Below are 27036 nucleotides of genomic sequence, written 5' to 3'. Positions count from 1 at the left end.
GGGCCAGTGACTCACTAGCCCTAGGCTTTGCACGGTCTGGCCAGCCAGCAGCCTCTTTTTAGGTAGCTTCAGCCAGATTAGCTGGCTTCCTTTCTTTCTTTTCCCTCTTTCCTTCTGTGGCATTTATTAAGTTCTGTTGCACCTCACACAGATTCTCTGAGTGCTGAACACCTGGCTAGATCGCCAGCACACTAATTCTGTATATGCCGCTCACCTGGCTGGGTCGCCAGCTCACGCATTCTCTATATGCCGCTCACCTGGCTGCCCTCGACGTCTCTGTGTATGCCAGCTTCCTGCCTAGGTCAACGCTTCTGCCCAGCGTTCAACGCAAGCCAAGTCAGGTTAAGCGGCAGCCCTCCACTTGGCTGGCTAGCAATCTTGGCTGCTGGCTTGTCTTGTAATACTTTGCCACTTGAATTGCTTGTTGACTTGGTTGCCTTTCCGGATGAGAAAGGCATGATGCAACCGGCTTTGGATACATATCTCTGTTGAGATGTGGTGATAGTAATAAAGACCCGTACGCGTAGTTCAACTGGCATATGGATAATGATAATCAACAGCAAACCTTGTTATGAACTGATCCGCGAAAGGGCTTTCGCTCAAGGATGAAAAACTGAATTTGGAATGCTAAAATGCCTTTTTTTTTTTGGATTGGACTTTTACGCAATCCCTTGCCTGTTCATCTCTGCAGCTAGCCCAGCCATATATCCATCTATAAGCCAGTCTTTGAGGCATAAAAGCAGCTCTAGGAAACTCGATAGCAAGAAGAAGGCTCAGGAGAGAGTCGAGGGAACGGTTGGGAAGATCCCTGGGCAGAACAACTGATTCTGAATAATCTTCTCGGAGTCCTAAATCCGCTGTACACTTGCCTTGAGCAAGGTTGCAAGAAGAGGAACGCGGCATACAGGCCCTTTTCGTTGCTACTAATCGCTCTAGCTTCTCTATTGCTCGAGTTTCTGCTTGATATATTAGCAACAAGCTAGAAAGATACAGAGCCAGTTACTATGCCTTACTAGCATCGCTCTCTGGAGCTTTGAATATCCGCTTAGCATTGCTAGATATAAAGCTTTTGATCATGTGAAAGTGCTTTCGTTCGTTTATTATCAGCTTCGAGAATCGCTTAAGAAGAGAGATTTCTTTCTTTCCTGTTTATAAGTACGTAGTAAGAAACAGCCTCCAACAAATAATCTAGCTCTCTGCCTAGCCTGGCCAATCATTCGACTGATATCTGGCCCTTGTCGATAGACAGCCCCCTGTTTCTCGACTGATGCCCTGATTTTCTAACTAATATTAGTCAATTAATCGATAGATATCTATGCTTCGCCTTAACCTTCGAGCGACGGATGTTGGCCCTGCTATTAGTTTCTTTTTTTTCCCCATAGCATGAGCTGATTGTAGAACTTCCATAGCTCAAAGAGCACAACCCTCGAATCGATTGAACTACTGGCCAGATCTCTTGGGAGCAAGCCGTACCCAGAGAGATAGTTGCAGTTAACGGCGAAGGGCAAGATTAGTTACTGAGTATTACTCGGGATAAGAGGAATCGAAAGAATCTACACATACCTCCAAATCGGGAAAGAAACAACGAACAAAGGCCCCGATAGGACATGGAGAAGGACCTAGTGACAGGCGGACCCAACCAGTACCAGGGCGCCAGCAGGTTAGTACAACAACGGAGACGAGACCCTCAGCAGATCGGTCCGGCCCGGAGCGACGAAAGAAAGCTTCAGAATGTGGAATGTGGGACTACAAAGAAATCTCGACACCAAACCCTCAAACGTTCGGTCCGGCCCGGAGCGAGCACCCAAGGCCCCCGGAGTTGCTATGCAAACGACCAACGATCAACGAGAAGAAGCATGCTCAACAGTACCTCCTGTTTCTCCAGATAGCAGAGACAGGAGAAGGACTTATACCAATATTAGATAGCATACCACGAGAGTATCACGAATTCAAGAAGCTATTCCAAGGCAAGTTGGATACAGAATTTCCAGAACACCGCCCATACAACCACGAAATCCCACTCAAGGAAGGAACCCAACCAAAGCTCTTCCCCTTCTACGAACTTGATGAAGCCAAACTCGAAGCACTTAGGGAATACCTCGAAGAGAACATCAAGAAAGGCTACATACGACCATCACTGTTATGACCCGTTCAATACGCAAGTTACGAGGAAAAAGCAGCACAGCACGGAAGACACCCAAAACGGACCCAGTGACGCTAGAGGTTCAATTCCATTGGACGGTTGATGAGAGCAACCCCACAGGGCGAAATGACCCCGCACGAGCCAGGCGAAGCAGAACCACGGCGGACCAATCATTGATAGCCGCCCCCAACCTGCTGCCTGAAGATTTCGTCGCGTCCTCACCGAAAACAATTCCCGCGACAAGGAGCGTTGCATACTAGCCACTATACTACAGGAGAAATTTCATAGAAATCGGATGACAATGATTACGCAGTCTGTACTCATTAATGCACACGATCCAGCCGACAAGTACCTGCTACCTCGACTCACGTCGGTCTTGATTTCGAAAGTGACATAGGCTATGTTAGGACTTAATTTCGAATACGACACGTGGCATGTCAGATGTGGGTAGCTTGAAACTCAATCCTTATCTGAGCCAATTACAAATTCTTCGTAATCTTCGATAGTGTAAGCACTACTACGTGTTTGAGGCGCAGTCCGTTCCGATATGGCGGTCTTGCGGTGTGATAGGCTGGATAAGATCGGCAGGAGCTAGCGCCAGCGCTTGATTCATAATGTAATGAGCGCACTGCAATATCCGAAGATCTGAAGTACACAAAGAGTTTATGCTAACAAGAGCGGTGTCAAAGTAGAATCCACTGAATACGGAACTGTAACTGGGTAATCCGTGCAAGTGCTGTTCATTCGCCTTTGGGGCTATTCAAGTGTGTGACAAATGAATACTTAGATTGACGACTGAAGAGCTATGTCCTGGTGGTCTATCTAGTGGTAATGAACGTGTCCTTATATATCCAGCTCTTCAGTATGAAATAGCTTGACTATGTTCTGATTCCTCATAGTCGTTCCTTGAATATGTTGACTATGTCCATAGTCAACATAGTCGCGCTAGTAACCCTAACCCTGGGTTGCGTAATCCTGTTTTCCATCCTGTGGGTGAGTGTTGTACTTCCTGTTCTGAGGGGTCCACTTTGGGTGGCCCTGGTGCTGTGCCGTTTCCTTTGACCTGCATGTTGGATGGGTCATAACACATAAAGAGGATCATTGACGCGATATTTCCGCTACACGATAGGCGGAAATAGGATTTGGCATACGTAAGATCATGTGCGGTACTGATTGCCAGTTCTCGTTCTCCATACTAAGCGAGCTGCTCTCCCTTCCCTCTTCAGAAGTCATCAGGCATACCTAATTCTTGACATCGCACATCGCACCACCCATATTCTCTCCCTTCTTCCGAGGTCACCAGTCCTATCCATTCTTGGTGTTCAGCATCCATCGTCCTTTCTCGTCTCTGTTGAATACTCCATCGCACATCTGGAGTAGCACTCTGGAATATTGTGGCCTCTCTCAGTAGCCAAGCGACAGGAAACTACCGACCTGGGCCTGAGCGGGGCCTTTGAGGCGCCTCTGCTTTGCGCATGATCGTGTGCCCGTATCGGGTAGCTCAACACCATTCACCTCGCACCTATACGCCAGGTCTGCGGACCTGTACAATAGGAAGGGACCTCAAAGAGCCGCCGGACGTGCGAATGCCTATATATTCCAGTGTGCTTCAACTTTGACGGCTAGTTATCCCCTCTTTTTTCCTCCCTCTTTATTATCTGGGATTATATATTTATGTTACGAGTCTCGGCTGCTCTGCTTATGCTAAAAGCCGGGGTGGGCGGGGTCTTGCGTCCACGCAAGGGGTTCTTTTCTTCTTCCAAAGATATCTTACCTGATACGTTATCCTATTTACTTGAATAATTTCTTTTATTTTTGAATTTCGATTCACTGATGGTTTCTTGCTATAGAAGGCTGTGATTATGGCTGAGCAGGTTTCCGCAAAATCTACTACCTACAATCCATCGAGGGCTCTCACAGATTTACCTGCAGCTCTTGAGTGGGTTCTGGACAATGGCACTCGGCATCGTCTAATCCACTCCGCAGCCCGTCCTCTGAAATTTTCTGCCATTCCCGATACATCGGGGAAGACGAGTCTGTTCGAACTTCGATTTACGATTGAGTTGCGACAAGGCGAAGTTTCCCGGGCCAGGACGCCTATTTATCTATGGATTCAGCTGGACCGGATCCGTTCTGCTACACTTGCCTCGGACAACATATCAGACCAAATCCAAAACATCCTAGGCAACAGTCCAAAGCGCTTGCACCTTATGCTAGCTAGGCCTGCTGATCTGGTGGGGCCGCCATTCGTTCCTCGTGCTGCTAAGAATGCTGAAGGTGCCATTCTTGATTCGATTTTGTTGCTTCCAGGTAGTCTCAGCTTGACTCTCTACCTGCAGTCTAGCAGTGTGCTAGTACAACTCTGTCGAACCATCTCCAGCCAGAAGATTCAACTGCTAAACACAACTATGCGACTTGGTGCGCTGTATTGTGGGAATGGTGGCCGGGTTATAACTGGTTTACCATCCGCTCATCCGAGCCCTCCATCTTACGATAAACTCAAAGATCCATCTCCACCCCTACTGAATAAAGCTTCATGTAAGTATTGTTGTGGCGGCCAGGGTGGTAGTCCGTGGGACATGGAGTACAGTGGGTCAAGGGTCCTCATACATATAAAGGATACCACCCACTTTTCAAATTCTTTAGCTATAGGAAACAATGAAGCATCCTTTTCTCTTCTTTTCAATTTCGAACCCTTTGGACAGGTCTAAGACAGGTTTTTCACCCTGTTCTTGCGCCCGTGTGGCCTTAGTTTGCTGTCCTCATCTGTACAGGCACGCTTGGGTTGCACGAGCCCTTGCCCATTGCTTCGGCAGCTGTTTGTCCCTTTTTCTTTCGAGGGCGACGGCGCCCTAGTTCTGGTTCAGTATACATACTGAGGATACCTTATCATTCTACTAATGCAAATCACAGCCTTTGATACAGCTTCACATTCCAACAAGCGGCGACGTGTGAGCTCTCCTGGAAGCACCGAGACGATGCGCCTTGAGACTGCTCGGCAGATGATCATTGAACAACAAAAGAGCTTTGCAGACACCCTACATCAAGAACTTGCGAAAGCGGAAGCTCGAATATTGGAGCGTGTCAATACATTGTTCAGGGATCAGTCTGAAAAGTGCGATGAATTGACAGCCGAGGTAGATAGGTTGGATGACCAGATTAGGTGGGCATCAGAGGAGCTTGATTGTCAATTAGATGACAGAATGGTGGCTGTGAAATGTGAGCTTGAGTCTTGGGTTAAAGACGAAATTGGAGATGCAGCTGATATTATCAAGCAAGAGATCACTCAAGCCAGCATTAGCATTGAGTTCAATGAATAAGATTATTAGCTTTTTTACCTGAGCAAAGTGCTAGTTTCGAAAGTTCGCCTCGCCTGGAGACTGGCCATGACTTATCGGCCTTGACATGAGACATTCGTTCCTGGTCACCGAATACACAGCTATAGTGAACCAGAACTCGGGCGCTGTCGCATGAGAAAGAACAGCCGCCAAAGCAACGGGCAAGCGACCTTATGACCCAAACTTGCTTGTGTAAAGAATAATGGCAAATGAAGACCACAAGGGCCCAAGAACAGGATAAAGAGCCTGCCTTGGACCTTTCCAGGGGATTCTAGATAGAGAAAAGGGAGCTGTCTATTGTTGCTTATCTGTTTGAAAGAAATCGAAAGAGGGTTGGGTATCCTCGTACCTCTATGAAGACCCAGGACCCACTTCACTCTGTGTTCTGAAGACCTCCACACTGGCCATCACAACAGTATGCTCATAACTGTACAATGTCCCAGAACCCTCTTGAACCTCCTGTTTTAAGATACCATCCCGGCCCCTATAATAGGCGCTGGACTAAGACAATGGACGGCGCAGTGTATGGAGGACGCCCCCTACTAGATATAAGCTTCCTGTAACAAGGATGTGAACATTGTGCTTTTTGGCACAATTTCTCTGAGCGATCTCAGTAGCTTTGCGAATTGTTCTAGCTGTGTGAACAAGTTCATCTCCAGACTAAACATTCTTCTAAAGTTAGCTATACCAGGATAATATGCAATCAATATTATCTGAGATATTCTCTAAAATATAGTAAGTATAATCATCAGCTTGTATTATAAGAATTGGGTTGCTTGCCTTTATCTTCATAATCTGTTGTAAATATAACTTCATGCAATACAATTTCAAGAAACTCTGCCAAACGTTTAGCTATATCCTTATAATCTCGTTGATTAGTTAGCAAGTATGAAAAAATAACAATGCAGCGAACAGAAGGAAGATCCCTGCCAATCTAATAAGTAAGAGATAATGCAAATGCAGAATGAGATCTTATCTTTGCAAAGATGCTCTTTGAAACCACTATACAGCATGAGTTATACTCATTTCGTTATGCGCTATATCGAGAAACTAAGTGCAATCAAGCTCTTATATTATCTCGAAGCATTCTAGCTAATGAAATCAATATATACTATGTATTATATCTTGCTGCGAAAAACATCGGATCGTACTGGATAATGAGGTTTGCTGCAAGAATGCATCTGTAGCAGCTCGAGCAAGAGAGCAATTCAATCGCTGTAAAGAATTGTTGAATTCATTTGAAAGATCTGCATCTGCTTAAACAATCTTGAGATCCACATTTTTCTCCAATGTGCAACGCTCCAGTACAGCTAGAACATTTGATTGTTGCAGTGCTATAAAAGCTGCAGCCTCATTCTTCAAAATACCTGCTTTATGCTATACAATATTCTCTAAAGTCGAATCTAAATCAACAATATGATCTAAACCAATACTCATTATAGCAGTAATAACAGGATTTTGTATCACATTAGTTGCACAGAACTTGCTACCATGATGAATTTCATAAATAGCAACTTCGATATCCTTTCGGATGAAAGCGTGAAATGAAACAAGAGCGAGAAGCTGAAGGAAACCAGGATCTTCGTTTTGCTGATTGAGAGATAGGGCGTTAGAGACTTCGAAAACATATTGCACGAAGATAGCTTTAGAAAGCAGCTGAAAGTTGATTCTAATTCTTTCCGTTATCGAGATCAAATGTAGCGAAGTATAAAGACCAGTCTTCCGTGGGAAATGAGTTCGCGCGCTATGAGCTCTGAAAAAGAACTCAATAAATGCATATGTGCTGCCTTTCCCCTTCATACCAGCAACATGGATAATCTTCAGATTAGCAAGTATATAATCCTGCAACAGCTATTAGAAAGAATGATAAGAAATAGCTGTAATAAATAATGAACTGTATAGCCAAGTTGCTATAGCTATCCTTTCATCCCAAGTACTAACAGATTGCTTCTACCAGTAAGATCACTAGCAGGTAAGACTATCTTCGGAAGCCCTGTATCCACAACTGCGGTCAATCTCGGCCTCGATCTACTCCGGAGGAGCGCCATAGCAGCCTTCGGTTAGTCAGCGGATGCAATACAGCTAGAGATGAAGAAGAAGGTCCTACAGCAAAATTTCTCTCCATTCTGAGTAATAATCGCCTTGATACTGCGCAAGAGCTGAAATCGCGTAGTTAGGCTGATAAGAGAGAGGCATGAAACTTTGCAACCTGACTGCTTGATATTTGATATAGCGCTAACTAACTAATACTGTTCAGCACCATAGTTTAGCTGCCCAACCAATCAAATCCATCCAAGCTTATTAATCACATGATATTTGTTATCAGCTAAGGATAAGCTGTTTCTTCCCTGCTCAGCATGCTACCAGCCCCTAATCCTGATAACATTCAATCACTCTTCAGCCTTATTGCATTCAGTCAGCTTATACCAAGTCAATTCGTTGAGTAAAAGATCATCTCTTACTATAGCTACTCATATTATTCCACCTTAATCTAGCTTTTGTACTACTATGTCCGAGATACAGCAGCAATGGAGAACAAATTTTCAGAAAAGACTCTTGCTTGCCTTTTCAAAATTGCAGCAAGATCAACCTCTGAACACTACTGCTGCCCAACACTGCCGAGCCTTTAGGAAGCATCTGGAACGCAATCAGGCCTTTGCACAAGAGATAGCCAAGCTCAATCAGCTTGAGATGGAAATCCTTGCTATTTCATCTATCAAGACACAGCTGCAAGAAGACAGTTCATATTTCAGTGCAGATGAAGTTTTCAGAATCTTTACATTCAGTATCCGAACTGAAAGGCGAGCTGAAGTGTGCAGCTGGTTGAATGGTCAGCAGAGTAGTGATTATGTGAAAACATTATACTGGAATACTACAGGTAAGCTTGATCCTCACTTTTTTATAATATCAAGAGATTAAAAACTTATCAGCACCAGAGACTAGCTACATTCAAGAAGCTAAAGAAAGAATCAAGCATACTTTAAGCTTATCTGCTGCTCAGCAGCTCTGCTCAGATAAGATTTTGCTCATTACTTATTGACAGAAGCTAATGATTGAAAGCAGAACTGGTTACAGAAATAGCTGGAGATCTGCATTTATGGCTCAGATCTCGAACAACTTCCACAACAAATGCACCAGTTTATAAGCATAGCATCAGAGCCAATGACCACAGCATCAGCCCTGCAATATCTTTCGATCAGCTGCAAGACAAAACCTACCAACCATCTCATCTTTCCCTAAATGCACCAGCTGATAACCACAGCATCAGCTCTGCAATATCTTTTGATCAGCTGCAAGACAAAATGCTTGGATCTTCGCCTCTTTCTCCCAATGCATATAATCTCTTATCTATCATATATGCAGTAGAAGGCTGAGTTTCTGAGTGCTTTCTACAAGCTATTTTGGAATGGAATGAATAGGGAGAGCTTGCTCCTGTTACAATACCAGCTTCGGAAGTTCTAACTAATAAAAAGCGATATAGCCTTGCTCTTCGGGAACTGCTCTAATAACAAGCTCTTCTAGTATGTGATACTAGAGGATTATTTGTAATCAGCCCAGCAGTAGCAGTTTAACAGCATACTACTTATGATTGGAAATCAGCTGCTCTGAAAGCTGTTGTTCGAGCATTTCCTAGGTTTCCAGATCAAGATTCATGATAAGCATTATATTCTGCTTTGAAATACTGTCCTGCTAATTCCAGTAGCTTGACAGAAGCAACCTCTATGATCCCGCTGCTTGCAACTGTGGTATCATATTTGCATGAGCTCAGACTAGAGGACTGGTTACAGCTAGCTCTAGCTAGAGCATGCCTCTCAGCTTCATACTTTGGTTTAATGCCTTGGAAGGAGTACATGCTGCAGACTGCTGAAATATTTGGAAGCACAGACTCTTCGCTTTTGCAAAGCTTGCGTCTGCGTAGCTTCATGTTGAGGAGACTGAAAGCCGAGGATGTATCTCTCGGATCCATAAACGATCCCGATCGGAGATTCATTAGCCGCTATGAAAACGGGATCCACGGCGAACGGATTGTTCTCGAGATGAAAGTTCTTCTGAACAATGATGCTTCTATCGAGGAATCACAAGCTTGTCAAGCAAGATTCCAACCATTTCCTTGGTCTGAACTATCTCTTCAGGAACGTCGCGTTCTGATGAAAGGGCAAGCTGTAATCGCTAAAGCTTACAGGAATAAAGGCCAATTCCAAAGAGCTTCTGATCAGTATCAGAATTTAATCAACGAGCATATATCAGCTAAAGCTGATATGATTGTTGGTCGCGACTTCCTAGCTAATCAAGCCGAAACGCTCTGCGAGCTTCGGAACACATCGAAAGCAATCACTATGTTGGAAAGCGAGGTCAATTTTCATAAAGGAGATATCGGAACGCGATTGCATCTAGGGCTGGCGAATGCATGGCTTATGAAATCCTTGTTTGATTTTCAGGCATCGGGTCGAGTCTCAGCAGCATCGCTGCTTGAAGCACAGAATCGTTATGCGGCTTATTTGAAGACTTGGGAATCTCGACAGGCCGCAGGTCTCACTAAGACTAACAAGAGTAATCACTATCTTGCTCTTGCTGGCTTAGCTATGGCGTTTCATGTAGCAACATTTTCCTTAAGACGAGAATTCTCATTGAGGGGAAGGTGGGATTGGTCTTTCTCGGATATGGCAAAACTGGTAGAAGCGATGCAAGCATGGAGGAAAGCACGGGTTGCTGCGATGGAATGTTGGCCATCAAAAGGGTTTGCTGCGATGATTGCGCTCTATTCTGAGAGCGAGATAGCTTTTCGGCTTGATCTTGGTACTGCAAAGCAGCTGAGAAAGGAGGCGAGGATGATCTTTGCTGAGACAGGCCGCCAGTATCATTTCATAGGGCAAGGCACGGTTTGGCTGGATATCGTCAGCAGCCAATCACTGCCGGAGGAAAGACTAGAGTAGAGATGCATAAATACGTTTTAATGTCAAGGCTTGTTTCATCATATCGAAAACTTTGCAGGGAGTTTAGTATGCCCAAATGTCCAATACTAAGACGACACTCGACCTGTTAAGTTGATAATAAAAATATTTATTCTATCCAATTGTTGGCTGGCCGATTTATTATCACAGACAGGCGTAGAAATTATGAAAAGACCAAAATTTCATATTCAAAGTCTTCTATCCTGGCTGTGATAAAATGCCTGATGAATAGCAAGATGCAAAACGCGAAGTTCGTTATCTTGTTGGCAGATCCAAATGAGTTTGTCCAATGCAATGAAGTTCATAGCTTTTCTACATATGCCAATTCGCATATTATATATAGCTACCTTGTGTGCACCCATCTTTTTGTACCCTTCTTCTAATGTGCAGGGTATCGCTGCGAATATGTCGTGCAAATGTATCAGATTATTTGTGGGGAGGTAACGAACTGTGTGTTGAAATAATGAAATTCGCCGAAATGAAAACTCGGCATCGACAGTTGCAATGTTCGGGTGATGCTTCTCAAGAGCGTTAAGATACCCGAACTCCTTCCTGGTGTTGCCGTCTCTGCTGGTAAACTCTCGAAATCGACAGAATAGAATCACATCGTTCAAAGAGAAATATGAATATTTCTGCCAACGGGTAGAATGGAAGCCTTCTCGAAGAAAGCCGTCTTTGCAACGCCTTTCTGAATGATAGCCGAAGGCGCGTGACAAGCTTTTAACTTCCAGCCAGCCGCTTGGATGCACATGAGATGGGCCAGGAAAGATGTAAGTAACATGGACATTCCTGATTTGTATAATTCTCTCCTGAGAACTATTAGATACAAATTCGTGACTAAGAATTCGGAGAACATACATTGTCAGACATCTCTGCCATCTTCATTTGAGGACCTTGTAGCTCGAGATCTTGTTGAAAGTCTTGCCCAGACTCCGTTGTGGAAGGAGATGGATTCTCTTCAAGCGATTGGCGTTGACGTGACAGCGCGCTGACGATCCCGGATATGCATGGTAGAACATTTTCATTGACGAAAAGGAAAAACTTGAGCTCAGAATGGAATCTGAGATGAACTCCTGGATGAGCCCTAGAGCCATCCCACAAAGTCAGGAAAGGCCCACCGATTCTGCAAAATGTTTGACCGTCCTCTGAGATCGCAGGATTATCGCTATGGCTGCCAGAGTCGAGGTCTTGAAGGATCAAGCGCTGCCCTTCAAATCTGAGAGAAAGACACTGCTGTTTGACACCATCCAGCTCGGGCAGTCTGAAATCGCAGCCGGGTGCTGCCCCGAACACAAATTGGGTGAGGAGACCATCGGTAACTGTAATAGGCAGAGGAAGAGGAGCTTTTCTGCATAGACCATGCCAGTGGCGATTGTCTTGGATAGCTTCTATAGCCTGTTTGCTTGGTGAATTGGGATATACAGCCATGAAAGCAACAATGCAGTTGCTCAGTCCCCCTGAAGAAGCCATAATTCTAGCGCCTTGTCCAGAGACTGGGTAGTGTTGGTAGTGTTGGTGTCATATCTATTCTGATGTTTCTAAGCATGATTATTTATCTATTTTTCTCAAGGACCCAAATCCTGGAATGCACATCCTGATTCCAGCACACATCCACATAGCTTACATTCGCATGATCCGGAGGGCTGCAACAGCATTGACCTGGCCCCAGCATAGTGAAAAGCATATTCTATGTAAGGACAAAGGCTTAATATGTCTGGCCGGGATGGTTATGCAAGTTGGAGGTCTGTCTGAGCTGACCTTGATCACACCCCGGGACCGTGCTCCGGACTTTTTTCCCAAATTCAGCTCGCATGCGGAGGTAAGGGTGGGATCATCCAGACAGCCCAAGCATTGCTATCAATTGGCTTCGAGTCACTCGACAGGTCAGGATTCATGTACTGTGAGTCTAGACTTGGCTCAGCTCGCCCCATACTATTGATCATGTATCACAATATGTGATAGCTTGGAATAAAGCTGCAGCTTCTAGTTTGTGCACACTATAGTTTGATAAAAATGGAGTGGATGAATACAGGGGCCATTTCATCGGGGCTAACTCGCGAATGGGTGTAGACTGATGAAATACGAGATGATTCCATAGCTGAAGCTCTAAAACAATGGTTGAGAGATCTAGTCTGGGTGTAGGAATAATGAGCAAGGATAAAACAGGCTAGGAACAGGCTGGGAATGGGGGATTGTGCAAAGATTGAAGCGCCAAGATTTTTAAATAATGCCTTCCTATTACAACCAACACCGTGGAAATATATACAGCTCGCTGTATGTCCTTCAAGCATATTTGCTGTCCCAACAGTGCTTTAACTCAGCAGGCTTTCGAGCGAAACCATCTGCTCCCAGCGATGGATGGAATGACAGCAGTCCAGATGAATCCATTGCTAATCCCTAACAAGGAAAACCCAAGCACCTCCCATCAGCCCCACTGGAAATCAGATTTCGAGCCTGCCAGCATACAGAGATATGTGAAGGCATATGAGACACACATTCAAAGTGTGTATCCCTTGTTCCCACCAAAATATTTGGATCGGATAATTGCGCATCTGCAGGGAGAAGTCGAAGCCGGGCATTATGGTCCAGAAACTGCACAGTCACAGCACAAGACTCTCAAGCTCACAGATTGTCTCACCAACGTGCAAGCTCTCCTAGTCTTGGCTCTAGGGAATTCTGTTGAGATTCATCATTCTTTCGCGGCAAACAAGGATAACTTTCCTGGCATTCGTTATTTCTCTCACGCAATAGCTTATTCTTGCTTTGGATTCAAGATCTGTAAGCCTAGCACTTCTGAATATAGCTACATCTGCGCACACATCCTCGCTAGCCTCTACTACAAACGACTCGGAAAACCCGAAACTGGCTTCAGGCATATCAGGCTTGCACAGGATACAGCCGGGGATATATTGTAAATGACTTGCTCCATGGTTCTCCAATTCTATCTGACAATATAAGCAGGCATTCGTACAAACTTAGAGCTGAATTTCGAATCGACTCGCTTGCTACAACACCTGGAACCAGCATGGTCCTTACTGCTTTCTGGTGTTCCCGTATACTTCGAAGGTAAGTATGAATCATACTAAATGGGTATAGTATTGTTGCTGAACATAACAGTGATTACAATTGGACCTACAACTTCACCTCTGCTGCGCTCTGTAATCTTGAAGCAACTTTGCCACATCCGCATGAGGCAACGCTACGAAATCTGGGGTTCTCGGACAGCGCTATCTTGTCTCTCATCAAATTTGTGTCCATTGAAGCATTTCGGCACACATGCATCAAGGCATTAGCCTTGTCACATACCAACGATTTCTGGAAAGATCCAGAACAGCCAGTCACAATCGATACCACGATCCTATGGGCCAGTGCGGATACGATGAAATGCCCCCAAGGTCTTGATGATATCGACATGAGTCGAATCAAAACGTATCTGGAGATAATACCAGACAATATCATTCCCCTTAACAATGTTCAAGATGCACGAATATTAGATAAGTATGTATGAATCCATGTTGCCACTTTATCTGTCCTTTATTATTGACAATGAATGCATCTAGAGCGTGGAGGAATCTCATGTTGCTTAGTGCTCTCTATCAAATACCGGTGTTAAGTGACTTCATCATGAGAGAGAAATTGCGGGAATTATATCGCAAAGTCTACAAACTATTCGAGAACTCGAGGAGTAGAAATACGGTCGATGTTCGAGCAAAGATGTCCATCTTGCTGAGTTTGACAAACACGATGCCTGAGAAGCGCGAGCTCGCAATCGAGTACAAGGAGGTTGCAGAATATGATCATGCAATGTGTTGAACCATACGTTTATTTGTCCAGAACTTTGGGGTAGTAACATAGTGATTTTTCGAAATAAAGGAATGATCATGCATATTTTATTGTTTTGTTATAAATTAAGGCGTGACAGGGCTGTTTACTGCACAGTTGTAGCTATTGTTTTATCACTTGCACAGATTATCTTTGTGTTATACTATTTAATGCAGCTGCAAAAGAACATCTGGAAGAGCTTGATAATATCAAAGAGTGGCGAATATGCCATGAGATTGGAAATATCATCATATTGGAGCTGACTTCAAAATCCCAGCCAAGCACGCAGCAGATCATAGACCTAGCCACCCCCATATCGACCGAAGAAGAGGTTTATGCTCTAAGAAATCATCAAACTGAACCAGATATCTGACTTTGACTAGTACCACCAATTGACCCTGCCACATCGTCATGTCTAGATACTCTACATTGCGAGAAGAATATGTGGAGATAGAGTCCAATGAATCCAAAGAAAGGAAAGAATGAATCGGCAATGTTTCCACGCCACCCCTATGACGGCATTTACCGAAGAACGACATCAATCCATGGTAATCTTTGTTTACCAAGGTGGTAGAGTTGCATGCTACCGGTCCCAGCTCAACATCGAATAGAGTAGTGCTTCTTTCCCCTTGAAACTGGTTATGGACTACCCATTTAGCATGCTCACAGGGGTAGACTAGAACAGTTAGCATAAAGCCTAGGATTGTTCGAATAATTGCAACTTACTCGGCCACTGCGGGTTCCGGCCCAGAGATGACATGTCTGCCTCAACAGTGTCAGGTGTAGGATGAGTAGGATAAGCTGCCAGTGGTGGTGTAGCTCTGAGATCAGAGGCAGGGGACGGCAGTGCTGCCAGCAGATTCTCATCTAGAGATCCCTCCTCATGAAAAGACATGGTTCTCATCTCAGTCATTGTAGTTGATGGGGGCAGAGTCGGCGTATGTGCCAGTAGTGGCAAAGGGCTTCCAATATCCATGTCAGAAGGGCTTGGGGTACGAGAAGACATCATGGTCAGGTGAGAGGTAGCCATACTGTCACATTTTTTGGAAGTAGGGATTGATTGATGTCTGTTTGCATGTGCATGGACTGCACCTCTTTTATTCTTAAATGAAAATCATTCGCCGAACTGACCTTTCATAGTGCATCCAAACAAGCCCTCCATAGTCTCATGCATTATGACCATATCCGCTGCACAAATAGAAAGATCGGTTACACAGAAATAGTGGCAACTTTCATCTACCCCATGGTCAATTTTTTCGTTTGGATTGTCTCACAATGACATCCTGTAGTGCATCGTCCCCACCGTACCATGCATGGTCCCTATCCCCACCGTACCATGCATGGTCCCTATCCCTAGATCATGCATGGAGCTTTGATAAATACGAGGCAGCTAGTTAATCAATCGCCTCCTCTGCAAGCCATTTGATAATGAGGTAGCACTTATACAGCTCAATCAGTGATCTCGATCTCTGGATTAACATGTATCAGCAGCCAACCCCCTTACAATCTATACATCGTTAAAGTTCACTCCACTCACACCTCGAAATTATGTTAGCCTCCTGAATCATACTAGCAGGCTTCAAAAGTGCAATTTCTATTTTGACTTGCTAGTGTGTGATGTGATCGATGTGATGAAGTTGTCTTCCAACTTCTTCAGTGAAGTATGCAAACGGATGATCTCCTGGTCTCAATATATCCAACAGGGCTGCAAGGTTTACAGGGGATGAAGTGAGGATAGAATAGAAAGGTTGGTTACATTGGATGGTGACTGGCATTGATGTATAATCAGTGAGCAATACATATTCAAGTATAAAAAGCTGCCAATCTTCCTGTCCTTATGTTAATTGTGACTCTATACTTCTAAGCTTCTCTCAAAATTTAAGACAGAATGTCTTCTTCCATCTTGATGACAGGGCAACCTTGTGCCTTAAGCTCTCCTATTCCTTATTTCAACAGGCAGCCACCTGCATGGATCCAACAGCTCACGGAGTCGCGTCCACCGTCCAGCGAGACATCGTCCATCGAGACATCGTCCAGCGAGACATCGTCCAGCGAGACATCGTTTGAAACCATCATTGAAGACGACAAAGAAGCATTTGATGTTGAGCTTCCAGCACCCTCCTCAGTTTCATTTCTTGAGTGGCGTAAGTTCTCAATAACTTTCAAAAATATCAATCCTATGCTGATAATTCTAGTCAATTATCCGCCTATCTGGACAGTCGAAAGGATGGCCAAGATGCCTGATGGCAAGTTGTCATGGGAGCTTGAGCTGCGGCCTGTAGCATGCCCCTTCAGAGAAGCAATAGACATGGATTTTGATGGGCTTCTGAACTTCTGCTTCAGCTGCAAGGAGGAATATGTGCGGAAAGTGCCTGACATATTGCGCCCTCCTCTCTACAATATCCGTCGAATTCCAGGGAAACGGACCCACAGATTTCTTGAGAAAGTATACTGGGGCAAGGAGTGCATGATTATAGTGGAATTCAGGACGTGGGTTCGTTCTGAAGATATTTTTACACATCTTCCCATTCTTCAGTGTGTCTGGGCGTATCTAGATCTATAGTTGTACTAGAGGCATTTCTCAATTACATGCAGTTGCTGCGGTCTGCCCATATATACTCTCACTTTGTAAGCTAGAAGCCCATAGGCATACACCCCTACCCCTTCCCCCAAAGCTTTTCGCTACCCGCGCGTACTGTATGTTTCCTACCATACTTCGCAATCTCGCAGACAATTTTGAAACCCGAGTTTCCTTACCGACTCATAAATCAACTTCAATAAGCTGCAGCTGCATTACTTATAAGCATGCAATCTCGACTTTGCATTCCAGCGCAGCATCTTATACATTCTAGTTTCAACACCCTATATTAGTATATTGCTTATATTTTGGTTAAGCCTGTTTGTAAAATTCACTATTCTCTTGAACAATGTTGTTGTCTAACTAATTCTATTATCTTCAGAAAAACCATTCCCAAATGTCTTTCCAAAACAAATCTGAAAACTCCTCACTTCAACAACAAGTTCGAAAAATATTGCAATCTCAACTACATCAATCGAGTTCAGGCTATAAGGGAACCTATATGAAAAAATGGAATTGGAAGTTGGCAAAGAGGATGATGAGGAGATTGAAAAGTTGGTTTCATTGCGCAGCTCAATCTGAGGAAAGAGGATTAAGAAGGGCAACAAGGTGCGAAGCAGATAAGAAGTAAAAGCTCTAGCTTTGTCCTTGTTGATGCAAGAAAGATAAGCTTGTTGCAATCATTGATAACATTAGATATCTCTATAATATTCATGAGATAAAACTTTAGTGAATATTACTTCGATAATGCATCCAGCTCTATTTCATCATATATGAAGATCAACTCCTGCTGCTATACGATAGTGCATAACAGTCTTGATTATGTTGCAATAGTTTGTTTCTGCATTTGCAGTGCTCGCCTTTGGAGTTTTGCTTTCATTCAAGTCTTGATTACAGGACTGCGATGTTCAGACTTGAAAACTTATCTGCAAAATTTTAGGCTGATTGAAGCTGAAAGGAATGATGGAGTTCGATACTACTGCTGTTGCTCCAATGTCTTTTTGAGCTGGTGATTATTGAAAAAAGCCTGATCAAGATTTACTAAAAGCCTCTAGTAACAAAAATAACAGTGGATAAAGCTAAGGTTGAGTTTAATAAACTATATGGAAAACCTTGTGCGCAGCTAGCTGCGGGAGAGGTGAGACTGTTTCAAAATTCATACAATGTAGAATGGAATTCAATTGCCAGGCCTTATCTCACCAAGCCTTTTTTGTTGGAGGTAATCCGTCGTCACTGAAAACTGCCTTCCTTTTTTGACCCATTAGCCCCAGTACTGAAGACCATTCATCTGACTCTTCATACATATTGTCTGAGTCTTCATTCATATCACCGTTGTCCAGAGATAGGGGCGATGGAGACTCGATGTCACTGTTGTGATATAGCGATCTAGAGTCTGGCGTATCATTATCTTTGTTAGGCTGTAGCGCTCTAATCGGAAGTCCAGTCCAGTCTCTTTCATCTTCCAAGTCATCGAAAAACATGAAATCCATAGGAAGTGGTGCAGAGATGTATTATACCTCGTAAGTGAAATTGTCCGGTCCAAATGCAAGAGTAATGAGGTGCTGCACGCGACTTGGGAGACGCACATCCACGGAGATGTTGGTCCAAGGAATAGATTGTGAAGCGAAATATTTGTCTGCGCAAAATATGAAGCGCCACAACTCATAATTGTATGCTTCAACAGGTCGAGGCTGAAATCCGTGAAAGATATCAGGTTCCTCGGGCACACATAGTAGGGTGTGATTGAACGCTGAAGTTTGGGAGCTGTATCGGTCAACTGATGGTTCGCTCTCGACCTCGAATCCTTCAATAACCACTGGCGCCCCGTTAATGGGGTGACTGTGACTGTTGAGGATACGGAACTGAAGTGGAGCTATTACATAAGATGTGTATCAAAGAACGAGATATAATTGAGTTTTGTATATCAATTGAGGAGACTTGTGTACAAAGAGTGAGTCATATGCTTGAGATTGATCAGGTCGAGGTTGGGTAGTTCGCTATTTATGAGCATAAATAAATATAGGTGTCGGAGGCTTTGCGCTTGTGATGACAGTACTTGCCTAATAACGCCTTCTTATTCTGATACTGTAAAAGCTTAAACGTGCAACAGACATATTTCACAGGTTTTATCCCATATTCTACAAGCCACTTGCTAATCAAACCTGCAGTTCCTGAGCAGCTCTACTGCAGAAATAGATTGCAAGAGGCATAGCAAATGAGAGTATTTCTTCACCCCTGAGAGCTTCACGAAAACATCATTGCTCCAACAGGATAGATGTAGCAGCCGCTATACGCATCCTCTAATGCAAGCAAGTGAAATCTTCTTTACTACCTGAGGGATCTGGGGGCAGATTTCTGCTCATTGAACAAGCGAAAAATGTCTTACTGATTTTTGAGTAAATACAAAACATGAATATCATTGCAATTTAGATAAATCCCTATGAAATGAATGTCTTTACCAAAAAGAACAATACAATGAAAGTACCGATCAGCAGCACAACAGATTTCCATCAGTCAGTTAACTCCGCCTAGAAGAGAAGGATGTTGCGTTATTTTCGCAGGAGTTTGGCCAGCCTAGTCTTATACTGCTCATCCTCCGAGCCAAGATCCTCAACTTTGCCCTTCGTATTGGCATTCTGACCGCCCCCGCGCCCTGCAGCACTTTTCTTCTTCAGTTGCTTGCCTTTTTGGACAGCGGGGGATTTGTTCTGCCTGGCGCCTCTATTCCTGGTCCTTCCCCTCGGAGGCTCCTCGTCCGTCGTCTCCAACTCATTTTCAAAGTCACCATCACTATCATCATCCTCTTCGCTATCATCATTATCCTGGTCGTCATTCCCTCCTTGCTGCATCTTCATTCGCTTGGTTTTCTTCGGCGGCTCCTGATCCACTGCCTCCAAGTCGCTTTCGTGAGGCTTCGCACGAGAAGCCTTACGCTTCGCGACCTGGCCTGAAGCTGAGTCTGGAACTTCTTGGAGTATTGGCAAACCAATACTACAACGACGAGGAATGATCCTAAGCTCTAGCAAGCATGTCTGGCAATCCATAGTTGCTGGACCACGAAACTTATCCTCAGCATCGAATCGGTTCTTCTCGTGAATGATACGCTCCCAGAAGATCATAAGCGAGTGAAGCTGCGTTCTGATCTTCAGGAAAACGCAGAGATCCTTCTCTAGAAGCTTCTCAATAGCAGCTTTCGTATCAGCTAGTGACATGTTGAGCGCATCGTTGATGATATCGATTTCGATGGGCATAAAAATTTGTTGATCAGAGTCTTCAGCACTCTCCTTGACCCAGCGTTCTCGGAGATCGGAAGGATCGTTGCAATTCAGCCTCATCCCGTAATCCCAAGTTAATGTGAGAGGAATCTTCGCGTTGGTAGGGTGGCGGTTAGAGGATATGTTGCGTGAGTGTTGTACTAGTTACGTTTGATGAAGTTTGGGTGGATAGAAATGAGATATGGGGGAAAAAGCAACCAAAAGAAAACCAAAAGAAAATACAGTATTATTCCAGAGTCTTCCTTAAATATCTGGAAGGATAGATAGTCTCGGTATATATTGATAGTACTTGGTATTAGTTTTCAAATAAGCATATTCTAATGTTAGATTAAGTATGATCAAATTGAAGCATCGTGCAGGGATAACAATAATCAAATTGAACTAATTTAGCAGCTAGTATGTACAGAAATGCCAAATCAACAAATCAATCACCTTATAAGAATAATAGTGCAGCATCTCTTGTTATTAATCCAGGCGCTCATCAGCTCAACAATATTCCCATGCTATCACATTCTTGCATCTCAAAGCTGGATAGAGTGCTCTAGATTTCCCCTCTTTATCCATGGTTGTACAAGAGCATCCCTTTGATATTTACATGAACAAAATTATATTGCTTGATGAATTAATCAATTTGCTCTTGCGATGTAATTATGCTATCGAAGTCGAAAGTCTTGAGCCTCGGGAGGTATAGCAATTGCAAGGGAATGATGCTGGTATGTTTCAAGTGGTTAAAGCTCAGGCTAAGATGCTGGATGCCCGTAAAGGCCGACAGAAATGTTGTGACAGAACCGGGTTCCTGGTAGGGGACCTCGAGTGTTTCCATGTAGAGATGAGTGATGTGTTCCAGTGTTTGATCCAGAGGGAAAGGCTGGACTCTGCCGGCGATATCGAGCTTGACGAGTCGTGGAAAATGCTGAAGGGTGGGAAGAATTCGGGAGAGCAAACTGTCTACATTTGCGCTATGCGTTGGGCTGAGCCATATCTTCTTAACCAAAGTGGATAGTTGCTACTGTTCCTTCGAGCGCTATGCCAACTTTTTCATTGATGTGATGAACAGTGTTGTAAGATTTGGCAGTAACTGTAGCAGGAGGGAAAATTGATAGTGATCCGATGATGCCGATCTCTTGCTCTCCTGAGAGATGAACTCATGGTAGGTATCGTAAGCTTTATCAGTATCGACGCTTGATAGGTTTGCTCACTTCTCCTTTCCGTTAAATAGCAGTGGGTGCACCTCAAACTCTTCTCTCGAGCAGATAGGCCATTCACCGTGGTAAATTGTTAGTCGTCTTGTGTACGCTCCAGTATGTGGTGACTGTCGAAGGAATGCAATGAATGCTGCCAATTCTTCAGAAGTATTCAATGTGGCGAAGTGTTGAGCGATGAGGGGAAATGCAAGGCCAGCCCAGTGACGGCAGACGAGCCTGAATAACCGTAGGTCTCGGATGGAGCTCAACCCCAACGCGATGGATGCTAGCACCTCGTTAGGGATGTAATGCATTGTTGCTTGGGAGAGGGGGGGTGAGCAAAGAGATCGCAACTCTCAAACTGGTTCAAGGTAGAGTGTTTAAAACACGAATACAGGTTAAGTCGAGAAATCGCTGTTATGGCTGCCGTATTTGGCTGGCGTGTGTCGCCATTTTCGGGGGCCTCGACAGCGAGCGGCGCTGTCACTGCCAGGTACTTAGTACCTCCCACCGCCTGCTTGAGAATTACCGCCCCCACCATGCCCCCCGGCTCCAACAGCGTTTTACTTCTGTCATTTTATTTTCCAAAAATATTCAAATCCATAATCCACTTCGACCTGGTATCTATTTCTGTCCCCCTCCCCCCTCTCCGCGCGATACAAAATGGCGGCTCTCGCACCTTTGTCGCCCTCGGCTCGTACGATTTTCCCGCTAGAGTTGAAAGCCCTTAGCACTTAAGCATTATTCTCATGGCACCATGTCGTCCCTCACAACCGCTCGCAAAAGACGGCCAGCATCATCATGCGGATTTCATCGAACGCTTTACGCAGCGACAAACCGCAACGCGGATTGCGAAACAACCAGAAACCCTTACGGCTGCACAGCATGCAGCCCTCCGCGAGCAGCTTAAGGACGTTCATTTTCTCATCCCTGAATATGCCGACAATACGAAGATCAACATTGCTGGCATGCTGCGAAAATGGAAAACGTAAGTAAATAAGCCGCTTCCCTCCTATTCCATCAGCAGTGTCGCTAACTAGCGTGGAGATACTGCGAATCCGTCAAGCTTACGGGCCACTGGCGAGATGTGATGAAGGAAGCAGACCGAGCGATGGCGATGGATTTCCTCTACTATCTGTGTGAAACATACAGGATCAAGTCGTGGGGCACATCATGGGAATATTTTCGCCAGTACAAGCAGCTGTATGCCAGTGTTACCGGTCATTATATGGACAGGAACGATAGTAAAGAGATTCTCAAGGTATTCCTCCAGGCGTCTATATACTACCATGGTTGCTGACCGTCCTTGCAAGTGGCATGATGCCGTCTTAGTCGCACATTTTGGCCTGATAGCACCTAACAGCGGTGGAAAGGACGTCGCTGACTCGGGCGATTTGCTGGCCCTCCTGACCTTTAATATTGCGTACGATACAGGCATCTTCTCTGGAGCGAAGCATCGCATACAACTAGCGGGGTGCTACCTCGGTCTTGCCTTCACGGGAGCGCGACCGGCCGAGTTTGTGGACGGCGAGAGAAAGAGCGGCAAGGATAGATGTCTGGAGGAGCTCTTCCCGCGGAGAGCCATGGGGGCTTCTGGCGAAGATAAAGAAAAGGCTCCCGATGAGAATTCTGAGCTGCTTGAAGAGCTACTCGCACAAGAGCATATTATTCGTGGACGTTCAAAAGCGCTCTGTTACGAAGATATCCTACTGATAGTCGTACGCCATCCGGACACCGGCAAGGACGTCTTAGCGATATCTATCAAGTTCATATATCACAAAGGGGTAGACAATAAGCCAAAGCCGTAAGTAGTCACCGAGTCTTTTTGGCGATCTTGGATCTGATAATCTACCCTTCAGAACTATCTTCTTCTTTACCCCTACCAGAAAGTTGATCTTTTGTCTTATCAGCATCATCATCAGCCTAGCAGTGCACGATAATGCATTCGCTGCATCGAATTTAATCAGTGCCAGACAAGTCTTTCAGGTTAAGAACCAAGAACCAGTCAAGTGCACTCCATTACGCTGGAAGGATGAATGGCTCAAGCGGCCTGTTTTCCGCCGATGCAACAACTCCTTTTTAAAGAATGAACCGGATGATTCTGTCGCCTCAAAATATCAACCCCTTCAATACTACAAGCTAAGAGATGATATGGCGCAACAATCGCTAGATAGTGGTTGTGAGAAAGTGATTGAACCGAAAGCCTGGCGCAGGGGAGCAGCAAACTCGGCCAACGGTATGTTATTCCTATGCCGTGAGGGAGACTCTTATTCTAACAGCATATAGGCCACGCTTCTGATGCTGTCCGCGACCAGATGATGCGCCACGATCCGAAGTGGGCCACGTTCAACAGTGCATATATCAACGAGAAGGTTCAGTTCCACCTTCAGAACGCATTCCTGAACGAGCCGACTGAAGATAGCCTGATCAGAATGCTCTCACATATAGGCCTTATGCATGACCCCCGTGCAAGCAAGGATATGATCCCTGATGAGGTCTGGGAGAATATGCCACCCGATCCGGAGATTATTAAGTTAGAAGCTGAGAGGGCACAACTCAAAGGCAGCCAATACCGGATCAAAGGGACAAAGAACGAGGAACGGATTCGAGAACTTATCAGGTTAATCGCAACCAAGAAGGCGCAGCGCGACAAGACCATCCGGCGAGAATACCGGGCGCATCATTTCCACAACCGTCCGACCTGGGATATTGAGAGACAGGCAAACGGGGGAGAGGAGGAAGTGTACGTCGAACCGACTTTTGATCTGCCCATACCCGAGCATGCTCAGCTCGCCAAGATCCTCTGCAACCAGCTGGACGACCTGAGCCCCTCAGAGCTGCTCGAATACTGCATTCAGGCAGTCGAGAGTATGATCTGCCTATGTGGTAAAAGAGAGATTGCAAAGCCAAAACGTATTCTATACAAGGCACTGGCTGATATTATGGTAAAAGAAGAGTCTCCCGGGCCAGACTCCTTCCTGCTGGTAATGCATAAGAAGCAATGCCTGCGCTGTATTGGAAACGAAAACCTGTTCTATGATAAAAGGATATTCACCTACAGTCGAATTTTAGTAATGTGGAATCATTTCGATGCGAAGCATGCTAAGCAGCTAAGCAGTACATAGAGACTAACTTGCACTCATCCAAAGTGCGGAAATAAGGTATTCGAGAACTTGTGCCATTTCAAAAACCATGTAGATTCGGTTCACCGTATTAGTCTGCAAGCCTAAGTATATTATATTATGAGATTTACTTCTTGTTCCAGCTAGAATGCTACAGATGAAATTGATTATTTTCTAACAAACGTAACAGCTCTGCATTTCGTTTTTGCATAGTATCGAAGATTCTAGAATATATGAACTAGAAGAAAAAAAAAAGAGCGATTCAAAGAAATCGTTCCAATGTTTGTATAGAGATTTGAGCTAGTAAAATCTAATCTCAAGTGCTGAACTATTTTGCTAATATTGAGGGTTGAGAGGCAGGCTGTAATGAGCACTGCAGCAATCCGAAGATTCCAAAGTACACAAAGGGGGTTTATGCTAACAAGAGCGGTGTCGAAGTGCCAAGTCCTTGAATACGGAACCGTACAAGTCTCAATAAGCGATGCAAGTGTTCACTGCCTTTGGGGCTATCAGAGTAGAGAGTAATCTGATACTTAGATTGACAACTGAAGAGCTATGTACGAGATCTATCTAATGGGAATGAATGTGTCCTTATATATTGAGCTCTTCATCGTGGCTCACCTGGCTCACCGTGATCCGTGATCCGCGTCGTGGTGATCCGTGATCTGTATCGTGGTAATCCAGTGAGCGGCTCACCTATGTTATCGTGATCCAACTCTAACTCTTGCTTATGTAATTCCTGGTGGTTGTCCGATGTTGGGTCGTGACACCTGGTTCCTTGTCAGCGGGGCCTGTTTCGTGATCTGCATGTTGAATGGGTTATAACATCATCTCCCTCCTATCGATCGTTGTTCCTAACGATCTTCCGTAAGTATTCTGGCAAGTTATTCGCATATATAGTCATGCCTTCCTAATCGAGATATTGAACAGAATCGAAAAGTCTCTTTCTCGAAAATCCGAATAACGCCTTCAGCTTTCTCTGACTATCAACTTCCAAGATTTTGAAGTTATGCCTTATTCTTTCTGTATTTCGAAGGGGTTGGAGTGTAAGATGATAGAAGGTATCAAAAGGTGTTCCTGTTGTGTTCGCTGGGGTCGTTCCTGCGATGGTTCCAGTGTTCCGGTGAATGCTTGTGGATTTGCTCTTTTCTGAGTTATTTCTTATTTGCCTTCTGATCCCTCTGATAGTGTCTCGTATTATCACCGAGCTTGGTTGTTTAGATCGGAAGGAGTTGGATGCGGAGAAAGTTCTTCTCGAGCTTCAGTCTAAGTTGGGCGAGGCAACGGCTCGTTTGGTGCGTTTGCGGAAACAGAAACGCTCCCTGCATGATCGTGGCGCGAAGATGGTTAGTCAGAGTCTGCGTTCTCTGGACGAGCTGGAGGAGGAGGAGCGTTGGAAGGAGGATGCTCGGCGTGCTGCCGAGTCTGAGGCTGTGGTTGAGGCTCAGTCTTGGGGTGCTCTTGACGTGGTGGATTGGGATAATGTTTTAGGTGGGGTTGCGGCGTCTGATTTCTGTCCTGAGGCTTCTGGATCTCGGTTCGGGGCGGAGCGATCATCTTAGGTGCTAGCTTTCCTTTTCCAATATTCCGCTACCTTTTCCTGAGCGTTTTCAATGTTTTCCCGTAGTTCTCATGAATTTTCACTTGCTGGGTAGCCTTTCCATTTGATGAGGTACTCTCTCGTGCTGTCTGTGCCTCTATGCTTGAGAATCTTCTCTATCTCGTATTCTGGTTTGTTGTTTTCTACTTCTGCTGTGTTATCTGTTGGTATTTCCTGTGCTGCTGGTTCCAGCAATAAGATGTAGAAAACCGAGTGTATTCTCATTCCATAAGGTAATGCTAACTTGTAGTTAACTGAGGAGATTTGTTGTAAGATTTTGAATAATTCCAACTTTTTGTGGTTGAGTTTATTGCTAAGTCTGGTTGTTTTAATGTTTTTTCGAAGTAGGTAGATCTTATTTCCTTCTTGTAGGATTGGTTTCTTAATCCTTTTGGAGTTTGCATACTGCATCATTCGTTTTTGAACAAATTGTAATTCTGATCGGAGTTCTTCTTGAACTTTCTTGATCTTCTTAATCTTTTTGTTTGCAGCTTCTGCATCTGCTTCTAGCAGTGCTTTGTAGTAAGCTGTTAGATTATATCTATAGAATATGAAGAATAGTGATTTCTTCGTTATACTTATATCTGCGCTATTATAAGCGAACTGTGCAAGAAGCAATAGATTAATTCAGTTATTCTGTTTCTGGTTGATATAGTATTAAAGATATTGTTTAATAACTTGATTCATTCTTTCTGTTTGTTTATCTGTTTGCGAATGAAATGCTGTGAATATTTTGTAGTGTATTCCGAGTTGTTTCATAAGCGAGATTCAAAACTTTAAGTTAAACTTTCTATTTCTATTGGAAATTATTTCTTCTGGTATGCTGTAGTTAGCGATGATTATTCTGAGGAATATATATACGAATTCCTCTGCTGTACTGCTTTTCTTGTAGAGAAGAAAATAAGCATACTTGCTCAGTTTGCAAACTATTACTAGAATGCTATTGTATTATACTTTAGTTAAGAGTTCTTGTAAGAGAGATAGCTTGATAATGAAGTTTAAACTGATGAATTGCTAAACAG

At 44.3% G+C, this 27036-nt stretch overlaps 9 protein-coding genes across 9 annotated transcripts; 6 read left to right on the top strand and 3 right to left on the bottom strand.

Annotated features, from left to right (window-relative positions):
- Positions 1-4005: 4005 nt before the first annotated feature.
- Positions 4006-5463, top strand: M406DRAFT_75533 (uncharacterized protein; the record flags this gene model as incomplete). The annotated part of the gene is made up of 2 exons (XM_040925874.1): positions 4006-4681; positions 5069-5463. 2 exons carry the CDS (start codon positions 4006-4008, stop codon positions 5461-5463), a joined length of 1071 nt encoding a protein of 356 aa, XP_040779160.1.
- A 1827-nt stretch (positions 5464-7290) lies between these two features.
- Positions 7291-10415, top strand: M406DRAFT_75534 (uncharacterized protein; the record flags this gene model as incomplete). The annotated part of the gene is made up of 5 exons (XM_040925875.1): positions 7291-7313; positions 7439-7453; positions 7977-8359; positions 8963-9002; positions 9185-10415. The coding sequence occupies 5 exons, from the start codon at positions 7291-7293 to the stop codon at positions 10413-10415; spliced, it is 1692 nt and encodes a 563-aa protein (XP_040779159.1).
- A 397-nt stretch (positions 10416-10812) lies between these two features.
- Positions 10813-11903, bottom strand: M406DRAFT_75535 (uncharacterized protein; the record flags this gene model as incomplete). Its single annotated transcript, XM_040925876.1, has 2 exons — positions 10813-10830; positions 11292-11903. 2 exons carry the CDS (start codon positions 11901-11903, stop codon positions 10813-10815), a joined length of 630 nt encoding a protein of 209 aa, XP_040779158.1.
- A 757-nt stretch (positions 11904-12660) lies between these two features.
- On the top strand, positions 12661-14246 carry M406DRAFT_75536 (uncharacterized protein; the record flags this gene model as incomplete). Its single annotated transcript, XM_040925877.1, has 5 exons — positions 12661-12707; positions 12742-13344; positions 13395-13499; positions 13530-13931; positions 13994-14246. The coding sequence occupies 5 exons, from the start codon at positions 12661-12663 to the stop codon at positions 14244-14246; spliced, it is 1410 nt and encodes a 469-aa protein (XP_040779157.1).
- Positions 14247-14341: 95 nt separating this feature from the next.
- Positions 14342-15261, bottom strand: M406DRAFT_75537 (uncharacterized protein; the record flags this gene model as incomplete). Its single annotated transcript, XM_040925878.1, has 3 exons — positions 14342-14364; positions 14782-14931; positions 14982-15261. 3 exons carry the CDS (start codon positions 15259-15261, stop codon positions 14342-14344), a joined length of 453 nt encoding a protein of 150 aa, XP_040779156.1.
- Positions 15262-16143: 882 nt separating this feature from the next.
- On the top strand, positions 16144-17339 carry M406DRAFT_75538 (uncharacterized protein; the record flags this gene model as incomplete). The annotated part of the gene is made up of 4 exons (XM_040925879.1): positions 16144-16399; positions 16451-16749; positions 16903-16952; positions 17216-17339. 4 exons carry the CDS (start codon positions 16144-16146, stop codon positions 17337-17339), a joined length of 729 nt encoding a protein of 242 aa, XP_040779155.1.
- A 2043-nt stretch (positions 17340-19382) lies between these two features.
- On the bottom strand, positions 19383-20045 carry M406DRAFT_326800 (uncharacterized protein; the record flags this gene model as incomplete). Its single annotated transcript, XM_040920129.1, has 2 exons — positions 19383-19792; positions 19889-20045. 2 exons carry the CDS (start codon positions 20043-20045, stop codon positions 19383-19385), a joined length of 567 nt encoding a protein of 188 aa, XP_040779154.1.
- Positions 20046-21711: 1666 nt separating this feature from the next.
- Positions 21712-24417, top strand: M406DRAFT_336858 (uncharacterized protein; the record flags this gene model as incomplete). The annotated part of the gene is made up of 6 exons (XM_040921190.1): positions 21712-21785; positions 22032-22280; positions 22340-22553; positions 22666-23096; positions 23152-23528; positions 23855-24417. The coding sequence occupies 6 exons, from the start codon at positions 21712-21714 to the stop codon at positions 24415-24417; spliced, it is 1908 nt and encodes a 635-aa protein (XP_040779153.1).
- A 961-nt stretch (positions 24418-25378) lies between these two features.
- Positions 25379-25976, top strand: M406DRAFT_250576 (uncharacterized protein; the record flags this gene model as incomplete). Its single annotated transcript, XM_040916706.1, has 2 exons — positions 25379-25547; positions 25603-25976. Coding segments are annotated over 2 exons (543 nt in total), but the record flags the coding sequence as incomplete, so codon positions are not given.
- Positions 25977-27036: the final 1060 nt, after the last annotated feature.

This window comes from Cryphonectria parasitica, assembly GCF_011745365.1.
Source record: "Cryphonectria parasitica EP155 unplaced genomic scaffold M406scaffold_2, whole genome shotgun sequence".
NCBI lineage: Eukaryota > Fungi > Ascomycota > Sordariomycetes > Diaporthales > Cryphonectriaceae > Cryphonectria > Cryphonectria parasitica.
Note: the sequence above shows the minus strand (reverse complement) of the source record. Positions and strands in the feature narration are given on the sequence as shown.